Source organism: Ictalurus punctatus, chromosome 28 (assembly GCF_001660625.3).
Source record: "Ictalurus punctatus breed USDA103 chromosome 28, Coco_2.0, whole genome shotgun sequence".
Taxonomy (NCBI): domain Eukaryota; kingdom Metazoa; phylum Chordata; class Actinopteri; order Siluriformes; family Ictaluridae; genus Ictalurus; species Ictalurus punctatus.
Genome location: NC_030443.2, coordinates 15,320,586 through 15,336,944, shown reverse-complemented (window position 1 = coordinate 15,336,944; position 16,359 = coordinate 15,320,586). Strand labels below are relative to the sequence as shown.

The 16,359-nt window shown below is 37.4% G+C and overlaps 2 protein-coding genes across 4 annotated transcripts in view; one reads left to right on the top strand and one right to left on the bottom strand.

Annotated features, from left to right (window-relative positions):
• The window catches only part of LOC108259741 (uncharacterized), a 109,734-nt gene that overhangs the window by 31,013 nt on the left and 62,362 nt on the right, over nucleotides 1-16,359 (top strand). The gene's annotated exons all lie outside the window — the stretch shown is intronic.
• On the bottom strand, nucleotides 1,561-16,052 carry pax8 (paired box 8). 3 transcript variants are annotated; one of them, XM_017459434.3, is made up of 12 exons: nucleotides 15,751-16,052; nucleotides 15,199-15,336; nucleotides 11,878-12,043; nucleotides 11,459-11,656; nucleotides 11,265-11,341; nucleotides 11,026-11,151; nucleotides 9,204-9,373; nucleotides 8,834-8,954; nucleotides 8,225-8,467; nucleotides 7,252-7,353; nucleotides 4,388-4,474; nucleotides 1,561-2,660 (listed from the first exon to the last, which is right to left on the bottom strand). In XM_017459434.3, exons 2-12 carry the CDS (start codon nucleotides 15,218-15,220, stop codon nucleotides 2,590-2,592), a joined length of 1,383 nt encoding a protein of 460 aa, XP_017314923.1. In that variant the 5' UTR covers nucleotides 15,221-15,336; nucleotides 15,751-16,052; the 3' UTR covers nucleotides 1,561-2,589. The 3 variants fall into 3 exon arrangements, with proteins under 3 accessions (XP_017314923.1, XP_017314925.1, XP_017314926.1); XM_017459436.3 differs by having other exon boundaries at nucleotides 11,878-12,019; XM_017459437.3 differs by lacking the exon at nucleotides 15,199-15,336 and having other exon boundaries at nucleotides 15,751-16,050.

Here is a 16,359-nt window from a genome sequence, read left to right as displayed (position 1 = left end):
AGAAGTCTCCAGTGTCAGTTAGTATCGGCCTACATTTTCCCAACACTGCTCCATCAATATATTTATGATCATTGTTCTTGTTGTCTGTATCACATGTGACACACTACTGGTGTCAGTAGCTCATTTTCGAGTTGTTGTCTGAGGTAATTTGATCACTTCTCTGGAATTCAATTTCATGGATGGTGTATGACCAGGATTATATTCATCCATCTATCCATTTTCTGTACCGCTTATCCTACAAAGTGTCGATGGGAGCCTAGAGCCTATCCCAAGGAACGCTGGTCATATGATGGGGGACACCCTGGGTCTACCCATCGCAGGGCACAATCGCACACACACGCACACCCCCATTCATACACTATGGACAATTTAGAGATGCCAGTCAGCCTACAATGCATGTCTTTGGACTGAGGGAGGAAACCGGAGGACCTGGAGGAAACCCCGGAAGTACTGGGAGAACATGCAAACTCCACACACACAGGGCAGAGGTGGGAGTTGAACCCCCAACCCCAGAGGTGTGAAGCAAATGTACATATAGTATAGTATATATCGTATATTTCTCCTGTTTTTGACCTACATACTGTATTAGGAGGAACAATAGCATTGTCACCTCAAATCTTCAGGGTTCCTGGTTCGATTCTGAGCTTTAGTGAAGTTTCGCATGTGTCTTTGTGGGTTTCCTCTGGATTCTCAGTTTTCATTTCCAAAAACAAGCCAGTAGGTGAATTGCCTAAGGTAAATTTCCCCCAGGTGTGAATAAGTGTGTGTGTGGATTGTGCCTTGCAATGAACTAATACTCCATCCAAGGTGTATTCCCACCAATGTTTGTACTTTTTGCCATTTTTAAACATATTACAAGATTCCATGATTTCAAGTTATGGTGGATCAGATGAAATAGGCCTAATGAAAATTGGCTCATCTCCACAAGATGAAATTCAGCACATGAATACAGTGACTTGATGGCAAGTGAATAAGTGAATAAGAGCTAGTAGCCAATTGTAGTGCAGAAGACGGGATTTCTCATTAAAAAAAAATGGTGGGATGTTACTGCTGCTGTGGGCAGGTGGGACACTTGCACCGCCCATCCATAGCCTAACTAAAGCTGCATGCATTGTAATGAGGCAGCAAAGGAGGAATAATTGCAAATAAAAGTAGACGATGCAGAAACTAATTAAACAGATGTGTGGGTTTTCAGGATCATTGATTTGATCCCTTTTATGTGTTGCATAAAGTTGCTGACTTGCAAAAGAATGTAAAAACTGGATATGCTTTTTTTTTAATAAAAAAACTAAACTGGATGATAATAATAATAATAATAATAATAATAATAATAATAATAATAGTCTTCATCATCATCATCATTCTTTAAACGTTCTTAGTAATCAGAAAATATTCAGAAACATCAGAATAAACGCAAAACACCAGTTAAACACAAATTCAGCAATTAATCAGTTAATAGTTTTATAAGGTTATTCACAGATGTAGTCCTAGTATTTTTACATAAGTTAAGGCTATTAAACAATTTTCCCCATTCATTAAAAACCCCCACAGAGGCCAGGATTTGGTTTGTCATGCTTTATTTCATTAAAAATAATTCTGTAGAAATTGATTAAACATATCTTTCACAGTACAATAAAAAGGAATAGTTTAATCACGGATCTTAGCAAAAACCATTTGACAACAAATGTAGTACATATGGGAGGGATAAAATAAAAACATTTTTCTTACAACTTCTCTTACAATGTACTAATTCATCCCCATAAAATCCACTCCTAATTATTTGTAGCATAAAAGGGATTTTTTTTTTTAATAAGGGTTTTTACTTTTCCACATTATTTACATATTATCCCACCGACATAACCAGCAGGCGGATTGTAATGGTATTTAAATTGACAGCTGATTTTGTTGCTGTTGCTGAAAATGATGATCAAGTTGTTCCGTTCTTTGGGAAAGTAAATATATGAAACTTGAAACAGCTGCAAATGCTGCAATCCTACGAGGCTTATAAACCCAGGGCAATGGAGAGAAAGAGGAACAAATAGAAGAATAGAGCCTGAAGAAGAAAAAAAAGCAGGCTCTCTGGATTTGTTCTTCATGCACCACAGGTTATGAACGCAGTTAAGGTCTGAAAGCAAACTGCAGTAAGATCTTTGGCTGTTGCGCCATGCATTTTGGTTCAAAAACCTGGGGCAAGACATGGTGGCTGTTTAAACAGACGGCTAAACATGTGCGTTTGGTCGACGTGGTCAGTGAAGTGAATAAATATTCAACCAAAGTCTCAGGCAACAAAACATTTTGTCCATGCTGGCCTGTTACATCCTTTTTTCTCCAGTCGCTGAAGAGAAGATGAAAATTCCTCCTTCTGGTTTTGTTTTTCTGGATTTGTCTGCAGGTTGTACTGTTGGTTGGTCTGTTAAATAGTGGGTCAAAATAATACACCATGTCCGTCGTGTTCTAGGGTCCTCAGGAGCATCCAAGTAAGATGGCCCGAGGTAGAAAGCACCCTCAATGGGCTTGGACTAAAACATTTTGTGGAAGTATGTGTATCTGATGTGTATCGCTCCTTTTGCAATATTCGATCATTTGCTGCTAAAGATGATCGTATGCAGTGGTGGTGGGCGGAGCTGTGCGGGAGGCGGAGCTGTAGTAATAGGGAGAACCTGCAGGAGAAACCAGAGATTTTATGAGTGGAGAATTTCACAGACTAGTAAGACCCATGAACTATTCTTGTTTTTAATATATATATATATATATATATATATATATATATATATATATATATATATATATATATATATATATATATATATATATGTATTTATTTTTGTTAATGATAGTACGGAGTATACAATCACGAATTAAATCATTATCAGAGGTAGAAAAAATAACAAAGCACATTCATTCTACAATAAAAGACAAAAAGAGTAACAGGAAAATTACAATTCATTAAATGCATAAAACGTCACAATTAGGCGTATTTTCTCATTGTGAAAACAAGCTTTACAATTTTTAAGTTGATGAATCAATTTCTTTAAGCCAAATACACTTAAATATAACAAGTTTTGTTATATTTAAGTGTATTTGGCTTAAAGAAATTGATTCACCAACTTCAAAATTTTGAGGTAAGTAGTTTTCTCAAATATTTTGAGTTACATGAACTTATCCGGTTTTACTGTGTGGTTCTTATGTATTCAATAAACTATCATTAACTTCAAATCAAACTCAACTGTGTAGCATTTTTAACAATAGACATTGTCACAAAGCAGGTTAACAGAAATCCCACATGTAGGTTTAGCTTTCTGAAGAGCAAGCCAGAGATAACAGCGTCAAGGGGGCAGCATGAGGAAGAAATCTTAAGAGACTCCGAAGGGACCCTGCCCTCTTCTGGGTGATAATGAAAAGTACGATTAGAAAACATTACTCTTCCGCAACCATCTACTCTAAAAAGTGAAATTGTACTCAAGGATGTTCAGTTTGAGCAGATTGTGAATTAGTCTTTATATGAGTCTGGATGATTATAGCAGCAGTACTTAGGTATAAATCTACAATGGTCTTTTTATATTGCCAGCTAGGACACCTATCTTCTTGAATAAGGAAGACTTTTAGTTGATCATAATCAAATCCAAGTCATAGAAATATGCAGAGAAAGTGGACATGTAGTGTAAAATGTAAAGAACGTTGTCATTGGACCATTTGTTGTGACTGTAGTTGGAAAAGATCGCCAGGTTCAAAGTTTAATGGTAGTCTTGTGACTGTTCTGGAAATGTCCTCTAAAAAGGTTGGCGCGAATGACACAAACTAGCCGGTTTCTCACAGTTTTAATTTGTGTGTGTGTGTGTGTGTGTGTGTGTGTGTGTGTGTGTGTGTGTGTGTGTGTGTGTCTCACAGTTTTGACCTTATGGGGGCATTTGGATGGTCTCCACAAGGACAAAAGCTTTTTTTTTTTTTTTTAAACTGCAGCTTTTATTTAAAAACATTAAAAGAGCCAAATGATTTCATTTTCTTTACTGAGGTTATGGTTAGGGTTAGGTTTTGGTGTTGCATTAATTAGTTGCATTAATTATTAAGTCAATGGAAGGTCCACACAAGGGTAGCGAGACAAACGTGTGTGTGTGTGGTCCATGGGATGGCATGTGACTGAAACTGTGTGAGAGCTGTATGACACAGAGGTCTCCTTTACTTTGTGTACAGGTCATCAGTAATTTTCCAAATGTCCTTAGAGAAAAATTATGGCTTAAGGGCACGGTGAGTGCAGCTCTACAGAAATCCACCTACATATATAACTAAAGACGAAGGTTTTTTAAAAAATTCATGCAGAAACAGGAACGTACACGGTTCATAATTAAAAGTAGAAACTGTACTTCTTTGATGATTTTGAACGACGTACCTAGTATGCTGGTGTTGGTGAATCTCCATGCGTCGCTGTAAGATGTGTATGGCGAGTGTGTGTAAGCCTGGCCCGAGTACTCGGCACCTGCAAGAGACACACACTTTATTAGCACTTTTAAAACACATATGCATGCACATGTTTGTTCAAACAGCCTCATCATGTCTGCAAACCAGTGTTACACCTGCAGTAACAGATTATATTATACAGATATATTATATATAACTGAAACTTTCATATGCATTCTTATGAATGACATAGTAATGGGTTGGGCAGTACTACATTTTAGTGATTCACTTTCAAAAGCTCTGTTGATGTGAATCGAACTTCAAAGGTTTTGATTCAGACCACCCATGCTTCCAGATTTATCCAAACTTGATCTATATAATAGCATCATTTTTCAGGATGTCCATGTGTCTTTAAAAAGTCTTGCCTAGCTATTCATTTTCATTTAGCAAAAGGTTTCTTGTGTACAAACTTGTGCAAACGTTCCTACAACGTTACTGCATTTTGAGTTCTATGAATCTTAACATTCCCATAATGTTCTCTTTAACTGGGATTTTTTTGTAAGTAATAATAACAAAGATAATAATAATAATAATAATAATAATAATAATAATAACAATAATAATAATAATAATAATAATAATAAAGAATAACATCGTAAAACAAACCATTATTAAAGCTGGTACCTTGCAGGAACGTTAATTTAGGAACTTTGATAGAACGTTCAAATAATGTTTTGGGTAGTTTATGTATGAAATCCCTGAATAAGTTGAGAATTGTCTTCAGTTTAATTTGCACAGACATAACATTTGTAACATAACATTAAATGGTAAACATTACATAACAGTTCTAAACATTTCTACAACATTGCTGCAACATTTTGAGTTCTATGAACATTAACACTAAAGTTCCCATAATGATAGTTTTTTTTTTCTTTGTCTGAATGGGAATACTATGTAAGTAACATAACAGCAATAATAACATTGTAAAACGAACCACTGTTTAAGCCAGGACCTTGCATTAATGTTACATTTGGCAATGTAAGAACATTCACAGAACATGCTTAGAATGTTCTAATAATGTTCTCTGTAGTTTATGTATGAAATTTTTAAATAGGAAGTGAATTGTCTTCAATTGAATTTACAAGGATTTAGATTCTAGGCTACAAACATTCTTAATCTGTTGTCATTATTTGTAAAAAAAATAAAAAATAAATAAATAAAATAAAAAAAAAGAAAGAAAAGAAAAGAAAAAAAAAGAAATGAAATAAAATTGAATTATATTTGAGACAAACCACATTTTACCCACTCTGGATGTGTGAGAAACAGGCATTAACATGCTTATGTTAGCTATATCTTATCCTGAGTTATGAAAATGTACACTTTAACCAAAAGTGGCTAAACAACAGCAAATATTCTTGTTGATTAAATTCACTCTGAAGCTTTGAAGGCCGTATGATGTGAATTCTTTCGAAGAATGTTATTATATTTGGTACATCGTAACTACAAATTTGAAGAATGAATTTCAATTTAAGTGCTAAAAGTAACACAGACCCAAGTTTAAAATCACAGCTGGGACAGGCGGCACTTTAAGTTAAGTGCAACAACATAGTGAAAAAGACACTTCAGATTTATTCGTGCTTGTAAATCGATTTGCCTGATTTATTAAATAGTCGTTTAATTTGAAGGGATCATCTAATACATAGCTGCTTTTGCACTCTCTCGGCTCTGAGGTTTCCCTGGCACTTATGGATGCCTGTTTGTCCTTCTTCCGCCTTAGCACATCATTCACTCGGCGGTTAAGAGCGCCGTGTAAACCATTAATCCCGTGACCAGGTGGAGGGCTGGGAGGGTAAAAATCCCTCCGCTCACTGGTGCGTACACCTAGCCTCCTCCGGCGTCCTTTCTCAAGTGTCAAACACCCCCCCACCCCACGCCCTGCCTCACCCCCACCACCACCACCACCATCGCCACTCTGCCCTCTTCCCTCCTTCTCCCTCCTCTTCCTTCTTTAGCCCTTCACGCTCTTGTTGTTGCTTTTTCTTTTTTCTTTCCTTTAAACATTCCAATATCTAATTGGTAATTATGTCAGCTGGATTGATTCCCCCCGTGCTTAGCCTCCCTAACTTCCCCCCCTCCACCCCCACCCCCAAGGCTTGGGGAGTAATTGTGTATGAACGCTTCCTCTCAGCAAGCCCACCAGAAAAATAATAAATCAGACCCTCTCATTTCGCGCTTCGGAGAACAGACTTCAAATAAAAAATAAAAAAAAAACCAACAGAGTGGCTCACTGTACCACACCACACAACACCATACCGCACCAAACCACACAGACTTCCTAACAGAACAGAGTCTCTGAGTCCCTTTTTGTCCTTTCTTTAGCTTCCATAACACTGTATATGTACATGTACATGTGTACACATGCTGTATATTCTTTAGCCTGTTTCCTAAGAATAAGACCTTCACGGATGCCACCCATCGCTATTTCACTTTTCCCTTTGTGTGGCCTCATAGTTCCCATGGCAATGTGTGGGCTGGGTGGTGTCGAGGGGGGTGGAGGTTACGGGCATCAGGGTCCGCCCTCTGCCGCGATGCAGTTCACCAAAGCGAGCAGGGTACTCATTAACCCACCTCTCCTTCCTGTTCCTTCCATTCTCTTTCTCACTGTACGTCCTGTGCTTTCTTTTATCTTTCTTTTACTCTTTCCCTTAGCCAATTTGATCTAATACCACATTATCCTCTAATCATATCATTTAAAAAAAGTTTAAAATTCACCTCACAATCCAGATCTAGGACAATTGGTGGATAATTTGTGAAGATATGGAATGTAAAGTGTGTGCTTTAAGATAGCATCAGTACCTGCTACCATTCCTGTGATAGCCGAGGACGAGTAACCTGTCTGTCCGGCTGACGGGATGTGTGGAGGATATCCAGGGAGGGTGGAGCTCACCATGTCTCGCCCTGTGTGTGTAAAAAAAAAAAAGGAGAAATGCGTATATTAGTGTTTTACGCTGTTTGAGGTTGTTTTAGCATCCCGAAGATGGATTACGTTTCAAATTTTTTTTTGCTGACAGGTCCACAGTGTCAGACCAATGCATATATTAGTGCTAAGTAAGGTAAAATAAGATGTGAGAATAAATGCCAATGCCCAAGACAAAAAGACCTCAATAAACACTTATATTTTTGGCACATTGGAATATTTGCTGTTAACAAATGTTTCAGTTTTGGACTTTTGTGGAACCGAGCACAACAGCACAACAAATGGTCATCATGTAAAAATACACAGAATGGTATGAAGATGTGAAGCTAGGGCTGATTTCTTTCTATCCTAGACTGTATTCAGTTCAATTCAATTCAATTCAATTTGATTTGTATAGCATGTTTTACAATGGACATTGTCTCAAAGCAGCTTTACAGAAATATATAAACATAGGATACAGATTTTAAGTGTGTGGATTAATCCTAATTTAACAAGCCAGTGGTGACGGTGGCGAGGAAAAACTTCCTAAGATCTTAAGAGGAAGAAACCTTGAGAGGAACCAGATTCAGAAGGGAACCCGTCCTCATCTGGGTAACATCGGATAGTGTAAAAGCAAAGGAAAGTTCATTATGGTAACTGTAGAGTCATGCAGCCAATCAGTGACAGTCATTACCCTGAAAGAAACACTCACAGATTTGATCTCCATTTGTCTGATATTTGCTAATAATCTATTGATATTAGATTTGCATCACTGGTTCTAAGGTTAGTGATAACTAGCTAGTGGGAATCAATCGGTATCTAAATATGGTTTTAAAAGAAAGTCTGATTATTTTCTTTCTTTTTTTTTTTTACCTGTGATGAGAGACTGGCTGCTGAACTGGCTGTACACAGGTGCATGATGGGGAAATGAGTTGAAGGCATGAGAGAAATGCATGGAGCTGCTGCCACCGTTACCCACGGACACTGGCGACGGAGCCGAAATGGTGCCCATTTCCAAAAACGCCGAGTTGGCTATAATGTTGGGCGAGGGACTTGAGCTGGCCCCGTCTGGTGACATTTCCTGTTTCAGGCAGATGGGAAGGGGCTGTAGGGCATCTGAGGTGGAGCCGTGCATGCGATGAACAGGCAGGAAAATGAAATAATGGTGTTAACTTAAAATGAAAGTGAAATGGCAATGGGTTTTTCAAGCAGCAAATAAAACTGTGATTCAAGCATATGAAATAATGAAGAGCTTTGACTGACACGTGATCTGATATGCAAACCTCTGCACCTGCTTTTATGGGTCATTGTAATTAGCTAATTTTATTTCATAATGCATGAATGAGCATGAGAGGGTAAAGCCACCCACTTAGCACAGTGACTGGCTTATTCATGCATAAGATTATTATGACAGGTATTGTGTTGAGAAGTAATTGGGTTGGTTTTAGAGTAGGTTTTTTTTTTAATCTGGCCAATCATCACCTGTCACAACCGCGTAGCCCTGGTGTGTTGCTAGGTTTCGGCCAATGGCGGTACTGGATGTTGCGAGGCTGCTCTTGCCTTCCTCTAGACTTCCATTGAGGAGAGAGAGGGGATACAGGGACTGGCAGAAAAAAAACAGGCAGAAAATAAAATAAATACTAAAAAGAAAATACTATAACAGTAAGAGATGAGAGATTCTTGTTGATATAAAGTTGTTAATATAGATTCTTGGTTATTTCACTATTATCTATTTCTTTACATCAAGTCATAATGGTAAATGTTATGAATGTAGTCGCATATATATTTGAATATATTCCATATATCAGATTTCACACTGTATAGTGAAAGTCCTCTTCTGTGCCATATGTACCTGCTCAGTCTTGCCAGCGGTGGTGGAACCAAACGTGTCGGAGGTGTAGTGGTGCCGCTCGAAGCCGCAGTCCAGGTGCTGCGATGAGAAATGTTCAGGCCGAAGTTGCTTCCTGGGTCCACCACCACTGCCTTGAGAGTCCACGCTGTGCCGACAGCTCTCCTGGTCACCTGGGAGAAGATACACACCATCAAGTCAGTCAATGAGTATATGTTTGTTGTCAGTGGAGTTGGTTGGTAACGGTCACACTGCATTAAGTTGTATGACTACCTTTGACATACTGTACAGAAAAGTTGGGGTGTCTACGAATAAAAATGTAATTAATTATGAAGGACATTCATCTTATTTGAGCAGAACACATGCAAATTATGTAGCAGCATCAAACTGTAGCTTTGCTTGAGACTGGGGTAGTTCCCGCAAGGGTATGTCTTTTGAATCTTTTTCACCTTTATATCTTTCCTTTAAAACTTATTTCAAGTACATAATTAAGTACATAATTAGATGCTAGGGCTCATGGTTAAACAGAGTGGTGTGACAAGCGAAAAGTGTTTGCCCTATTGTTGGAAGATTGTGAGTTCGACTCCCAACGAGTCTAGAGAGAAAAATGCTCTCTAGGTGGAAGAGATGGCATGCTTTCTCTCTCATGTCAGTCACAGCGACAAAAGCCAATCATGTACTGTATGTGGAAGAGTGTGGATAGTGCTTTCCTCTGAGTGTGTGACGCTGACTTGTGCCCTGCCCTGTGCTTGAGCAACATTTGAAAAAACATGTGGCTGCACGTATCTCAGAGGAAGCACTTTTTAGCCATCCCCCTCACTCGCTCGTATATCTGTCATGTCATAGAGCATATAGATCATGTCATAGGATTGGGAATTGTTAACCAAGTTAAGGAGAAAAAAACAGGAAAATTTCATAAAAAGACAATATTCCATAACATTTTGGCCCTCAATAAGGACAAAGCATGTTTAACTTAAATAAAAAAAAAAGAAAACCTTTATATTTGTTTTCATTATCCCTTATTTCTATTCTCTTTTCTATAGGGATGCACGCATCTATAAAGTTTAATCAGAGGCTCACAGTCCAGATATCTGAACTTATATTATATATATTTTCTCACTTTATAGTTTTTTTTATTTCTATCAAATATCTGAATATATATTAAGTGGTGTGTAAATAACACATTATTAATTTAACACAAACTAAAATTCAGTCATATAAAAGCTTATCATTAAAAGGTCTTGGCATAATAAATGTACAAAACATCCTCTTAAGAGTGTCACTTTTGAAAGCAGTGTAAAACAATGTTATTCAATAAAATTGTTGTTAAATACCTTAACAAATAAATTCATAATTAAATATCTTACATATATTATTGTGAATACTGAAAATATGAAAAACATAGCCTATATATAATGATTTGATGAGTCATTATGAGTTGAGGTTTCTAAATTATATGTTTCTATTTACATGCTACAGCCTAAGATACACTTTGCTTGATGCAGCACTTTTGGATGAAATGTCCTCCTTCCCTGGAAACTTTGTGTACTATGCTTCGCTTTTACTACGTCCTCTATTATCAGAAAAGTTACTTCCTGGATTCAACTTCAGATACTGTGTGTGTGTATATATATATATATATATATATATATATATATATATATATATATATATATATATATATATATATACAATATATAAATACACACATGTAATTTCTTTTTGGCAGTTCAGTTTTTTCCCCACTTTGCTTTCATTTAATCCTAAGGGGCAGCAGCTAACTATTATCCAGACTAGACTGTATTAAAGTGTAGTGTGGGCTCACTGTCATCATGACTCCTCTTGCCATCTGAGCTGGCCTGTGGAATACCCAGCAGGCCGCTAATAGAGTAGGTGGAACCCAGAGAATCGGACTGAGGCGACTCGGGAGGGGTAACCGCTGAACTTGGAACTAAGAAGATATAAAACAAGCATAAATAAATATGAAAGTTAATTAATTAACGAAATGTTAGAGGCTGGGAGGTTTCGAGTTGAGTGCATGACTGGGGAATTAATGCCACCTACTTAGTGTGTGACCTGGGCTGAGGCTTTTGCTCTCCAAGGGCACGTTAAATGGCTGTTGCACCTTGGTCCGGATGATCCTGAAACACATTGGATCCAATGCTGTTAAATATGTTAATATTAGAAGACAGCATAGCCAAATATGAGTTCTGCTCATTTTTCCCAGAGGTTCTGTGCATTTCTTCTCCATGTGCTACCTGTTTATGGAACTGACGCTGGGCACCGTGTCGCTGTCACACACTCCCTCAGCCAGGAGCCTGTCTCTGATCTCCCAGGCGAACATGGTTGGATTCTGCCGCTTGTACTCTGCTATCTTGTCCACCACTTTCGGGGTAGCCACCTTTGGCTTCGAGCCACCAATCACACCCGGTTTTATGCTTCCTGTCTCATAGTATCTGAGATGGGCATCAAATGAAATATTTAGCAATAAGATATTTCTGTTGAAAGTTATGAACTTTCCCACAGTTATATAATTGTAAAAGCTGAGTATGAGTTGGTGTCATGCAGTACCCCATTGTACCCCACTGATATAATTGAAATGTTTTGACTTTTTTTTTGTAGACTCCATGCCTCATATTGCCCTTAAGACTTTCTCAAAAACACTCTGGACTCTCACCTGCCCAGGATCTTGCTGACGCAGCCATGGCTGACCCGCAGCTGACGGGAGATGTCGCAGGGCCGAACACCCTGGTGAGCCATGTCCACAATGCGCTGCCGGATGACCTCCGGGAGCGGGCGTCCATTCACAAACATGCCGCCTAGTTGATTAAGACCCCCATGCCCTGGGGGAGAGAGGGGGATGAATATACATAAATGTCATGGTACCTGTACTGGACCTGATTGCACTCTGAAAGACACTGTCTTATCAGTACACCTGCTATGTGACATAAGCACAGATTTGAGAGATTTATCAAGCAAAATGATGACTAATGAATCAACAAATGGGCTGGAGAGTCATTTGTGCAAATAATAAATATGTTAATTTATTGCAGTTCTCTAAAAGGGCACGCAAATATGATTTCTCCTTTGTGAAGTCAGTAACTCTGAAAATGAAATCATTGTTTGTTTCTGACTCACATAAGCTCATGCACACCCTAGAATATGCTGACATTATGTGAAACATAGCCTGAATATGTTTCACATTAATCTGGCAAAAATAAATAAATAAATAAACAAACACAGTATTATCTAAAAGTATTAGTTTTCATGTAAATAAGTCTGAAAGAAAAAACCTAATGGCTCATCCATTACACAGAGTCTGTACTTTACATGGACACAACTCAGGCAAGAGTAACCAATGACACATTTTCTTTTCAAATCAGTAATTATAAAGTGGAAAGTAATAACTTATGTCAATTAATTATGTCTTTTATACAAAATGAATTCTGTCTTAGAACTAGCTACAGAACTTATTTGTAACAAACAAACAAACAAAAAAAAATGTGCTCGAGCAAAATCTCATGAAACGTGATGAATGATTAAGGTCAGAGTTAGCGGCTGGAGCTTTTCTTACGACTTCATTCGTGTGAAATTTACGAACTCGCTCTTATTATTCGTGCAATTTAGCGGAATTGGGCATATGCGTAATTGTTGATCCACTGAAAAAATAAAACATTATTTCAACTTTTGCTAAATGCTAACAAGCTAATTTTTTTTGTCAGTTTACCTAATAGTTTTGTCGTCGTCTTTTAATACGAATTATATGTTCTATAATTTTGTGATAATAATAATAATAATAATAATAATAATAATAATAATAATAATAATAATAATAATAGGTCAAATCGTAAAACTAAAAAAGAAATCATTTTGATTAAACTATGACGTTCATACGAAAGCATTCCGGTTCTGGAGCCCACAGATTTCTCTTTCAAATTATTTTAAATAACATTATGCAATATTATATCCTGTGTCAAATGAATAAATTAAACTCAACTAATTAAAAGTCAATAATTAAGTTCGGCTCTAGAGAGATATATATTTTTATATATACACTTTTATAAATACTCATAAATACACAAACCAGTGTATATAATAAGACTAAATTGTAATTTTCAGCGAGAATAATAATAAGAGAATAAAATAGTCCTTCTTTGGTGAGCATCAGTAACTCGCTTAGAATTTCGTTGCTTTTAATTTCGCCTATTCAGTACCTTTTAGACCCCCCCCCCCGACCCCCCCCCCCCCCCCCCCCCCCCCGCTTTCATTTCCACATCAAACGGCACCATTAACGCTGCTAGCCGAGTGTGTAAAACTCCTCGCCAAGCTTCAGCAAGCGGCAGGATATTAAAGCGAAGCCACCCCAAGGGACCACCGCTCTCTCTCTCTCGCTCTCTCTCTCTCGCTCTCTCTCTCTCTCTCTCTCTCTCTCTCTCACACACACACACACACACACACACACACCACCACCACCACCAACATGGCTTGGAAGCTGCCTCATAATTTATTTGAAATATATATGTATATAGTTTTTTTTCCTTTTAGATCTTACTTTTAACGAGTTATGACGTAATAACATGAATAGAATTACATATGTATACTTTTGTAGAACAAATCTATTTTTTAAATCTACTATGAGTATGCCAATGTTAGCCTTTCTAGGCCTAGTTTCCGTACTAATAGTAATAATATCACTTATATCTGACGTTAATGCTGCTGCACGTTTGGTGAATTTAATATGAGGCGATTATCTAATCCTGTTTGGGTAATTATGGAACAATTCAACAAACAAACAAAGAAACAAAAAAAGATGTTTAAAGTCTCTACACAATCAATTCACATAATAAATGATACAGCTAATGGCTTACAATCAATGCATATTACATATTATTACCCAAGGTAAAGAGAAGATTTAGAGGTAAAATGCAGGATATTAGTGAAGATAATCTCCTTAAATCCAAAGCAAAACATTATCATTTCTTCAAAAACGCCGTTTCAGAGAGAACTGAATCTTTTTCCACAAAAGAGAGCTGTTAGTGACAGGAATCAGGCTAGAAATTAAAATGTCATCATTTAACCTTTGATTACAGGACTACATAGAAATCCAAAATGGTCCATTTCAACCAGGAAGAATTGGCTTGTTATTAATTACATTATAAACGAATAAAAATAAATATTTATATCATGCAACTGAAGTGCCAGTGGATTGTCTCTGTTTAATATAGAAATACGAAATTAACTACTTCGGTCTGCCCAGAGAAAATGATTTGAAATATTTTAGTTACTTTCTGTCACTTTACATTGCGTTTTTTAGGCTTGTGCCAGATGATAATGTTAAATATTCCAGGCCTTAAATATTATAAAGCTTTAAAGCGCACACTGGGGCAAATCATGCGCACAGAAATTATATTAACTAAAACACAGAAAACTTTTAATGCACTCACATAAGGACTCAAGCTCACGATGAAAATCAAGCCAAGACAAAGAGCACTTTAGATGATATTTTACAACATTCTTACAAATGTTATCTCTGAACAATTTAAATATATAATTTTCCCCCCTTTATTTTAAAGAGCAAGATCACTGTTTAAACATGGTTTCGAAAGTCGTATCGGGGTTTTAATTGGAATTAATTCCACAATGTTTATAGAAATTTGTAGGTCGCAATAACAGAATTTCTCTATAGCGGTTTTATGATTATTTATTTGCTTATTTATTTATTTTTTTTGCATAGAAATTTCTTTACATTACAAATGCATTTTAAAATATCGTGTAGAATATCAGACGAATATGTTTACTATAGCTAATTAAACTGGTTAATTATGCAGACATGCTATTAGTATTATGCACAGATGTTACAGATGTTACACATTGCAGAAGAGACAGTAATTATTTAAAATGATTTCTACTTCCTTGTAGCCTGTTTTAAAGCCCGTTTTAGACATTATGGTATAGATTTAAAACTGCACAGAATAGACATGTAATTCGTATTGTTTACCTCTGCCGGTTGTGTTGGACATTGCTCAGTGCTGTGGGCCGCTTAGTCCTGGGGTAAAAGTCGGAGTGTCACTTTAATTTGGTTGCTTTTAGTCCATATGGGGGCCTCGCCTGGTGTGGAAACGCTCCTTTAAATGCTCTGCAAAAGGACATAGTAGTCAACATTGATTTTCTAGTTAAAAGATGCCTTATTGGTGGATGTCTTAATCTGTTTTATGCCATTCCGCATTTTATATATGATGCCTGTTTATTAGCCTGTTTTCAGCAGTGTTTAGAGGACAGGTTGTCGAGTTTAATTAAAGCCGATTGCGTTATTACTCGATTGCGTTATTAGGCTCTAGTTTTAATTGAGGTTAATATAATAGAAGTTTTGCAATTAGCCTATTATTATTATTATTATTTTTGATATTGTTGTTTTTTTTATATATATATATATATATATATCACGTAGGCATATAGGCGTCCTCGAATAATCGACGAAAGCCGCGAAATCGTGAAGACGCAAAAAAATAGATAAACAAAATAGAAATGAAACAAAAACAAATGTAGTTACCTTCTGCGTCAGACTTGTGCGTATTGTTCCAGGACAAACGACCCGCGTTATAAATAAACCTCGGATTATGTCCTCAGTAAAAAAAAAAAAAAGAAGAAAAAAAAAAGTGTATGAAGTATTTTAGCTTCTCGAAACAAGAGCACAGATGTGCAGGAGCAGCTGTCAGGAGTGTGTGTGTGTATGTGCGCGCGCGCGGGTGTGTGTGTGTGTGTATATGTGTGGTTTTATCCCGCCGCCTCTCACAGCATCGGCCCAGTGACGCGATCCGGTCCAGCTATTGGATGATGGATGTGGGTGGGCGGTCCGTGTGGATTGATGTCGTAAGAAAAGGGGGCGTGGTCTTGGCGAGAGATCTGTGGACAGGCGGCTGATTCGGCAACAACAGATCGCGCAGTGACCGAGCGATACGTCAACGTTTGCGGAAATATTTGTCAGTGATCCGGGCTGTTTGCGTTCAGCCTGTCTTTGATTAGATTTCAGAGAAGATGTGACACGACTCCCGGGGCTGTGTGAACGCCGCCTCATTTAGGCCTACAGCGTGAATTTTTTACACACAATTTAGTTCTTGATTTGCAGCGATGTGTCATTGCTCCAAATAGGCTATCTACT

Coding starts and splice junctions, on each gene's coding strand:
- pax8 (XM_017459434.3), bottom strand. CDS start 15,220: ATGTCCAACACAACCGGCAGAG. Junction 11,657..11,877: donor GTCAGCAAGATCCTGGGCAG/GTGAGAGTCCAG, acceptor TGCCCATCTCAG/ATACTATGAGACAGGAAGCA. Junction 7,354..8,224: donor CAGCCAGTCTCTCATCACAG/GTAAAAAAAAAA, acceptor TTACACACACAG/GGCGAGACATGGTGAGCTCC.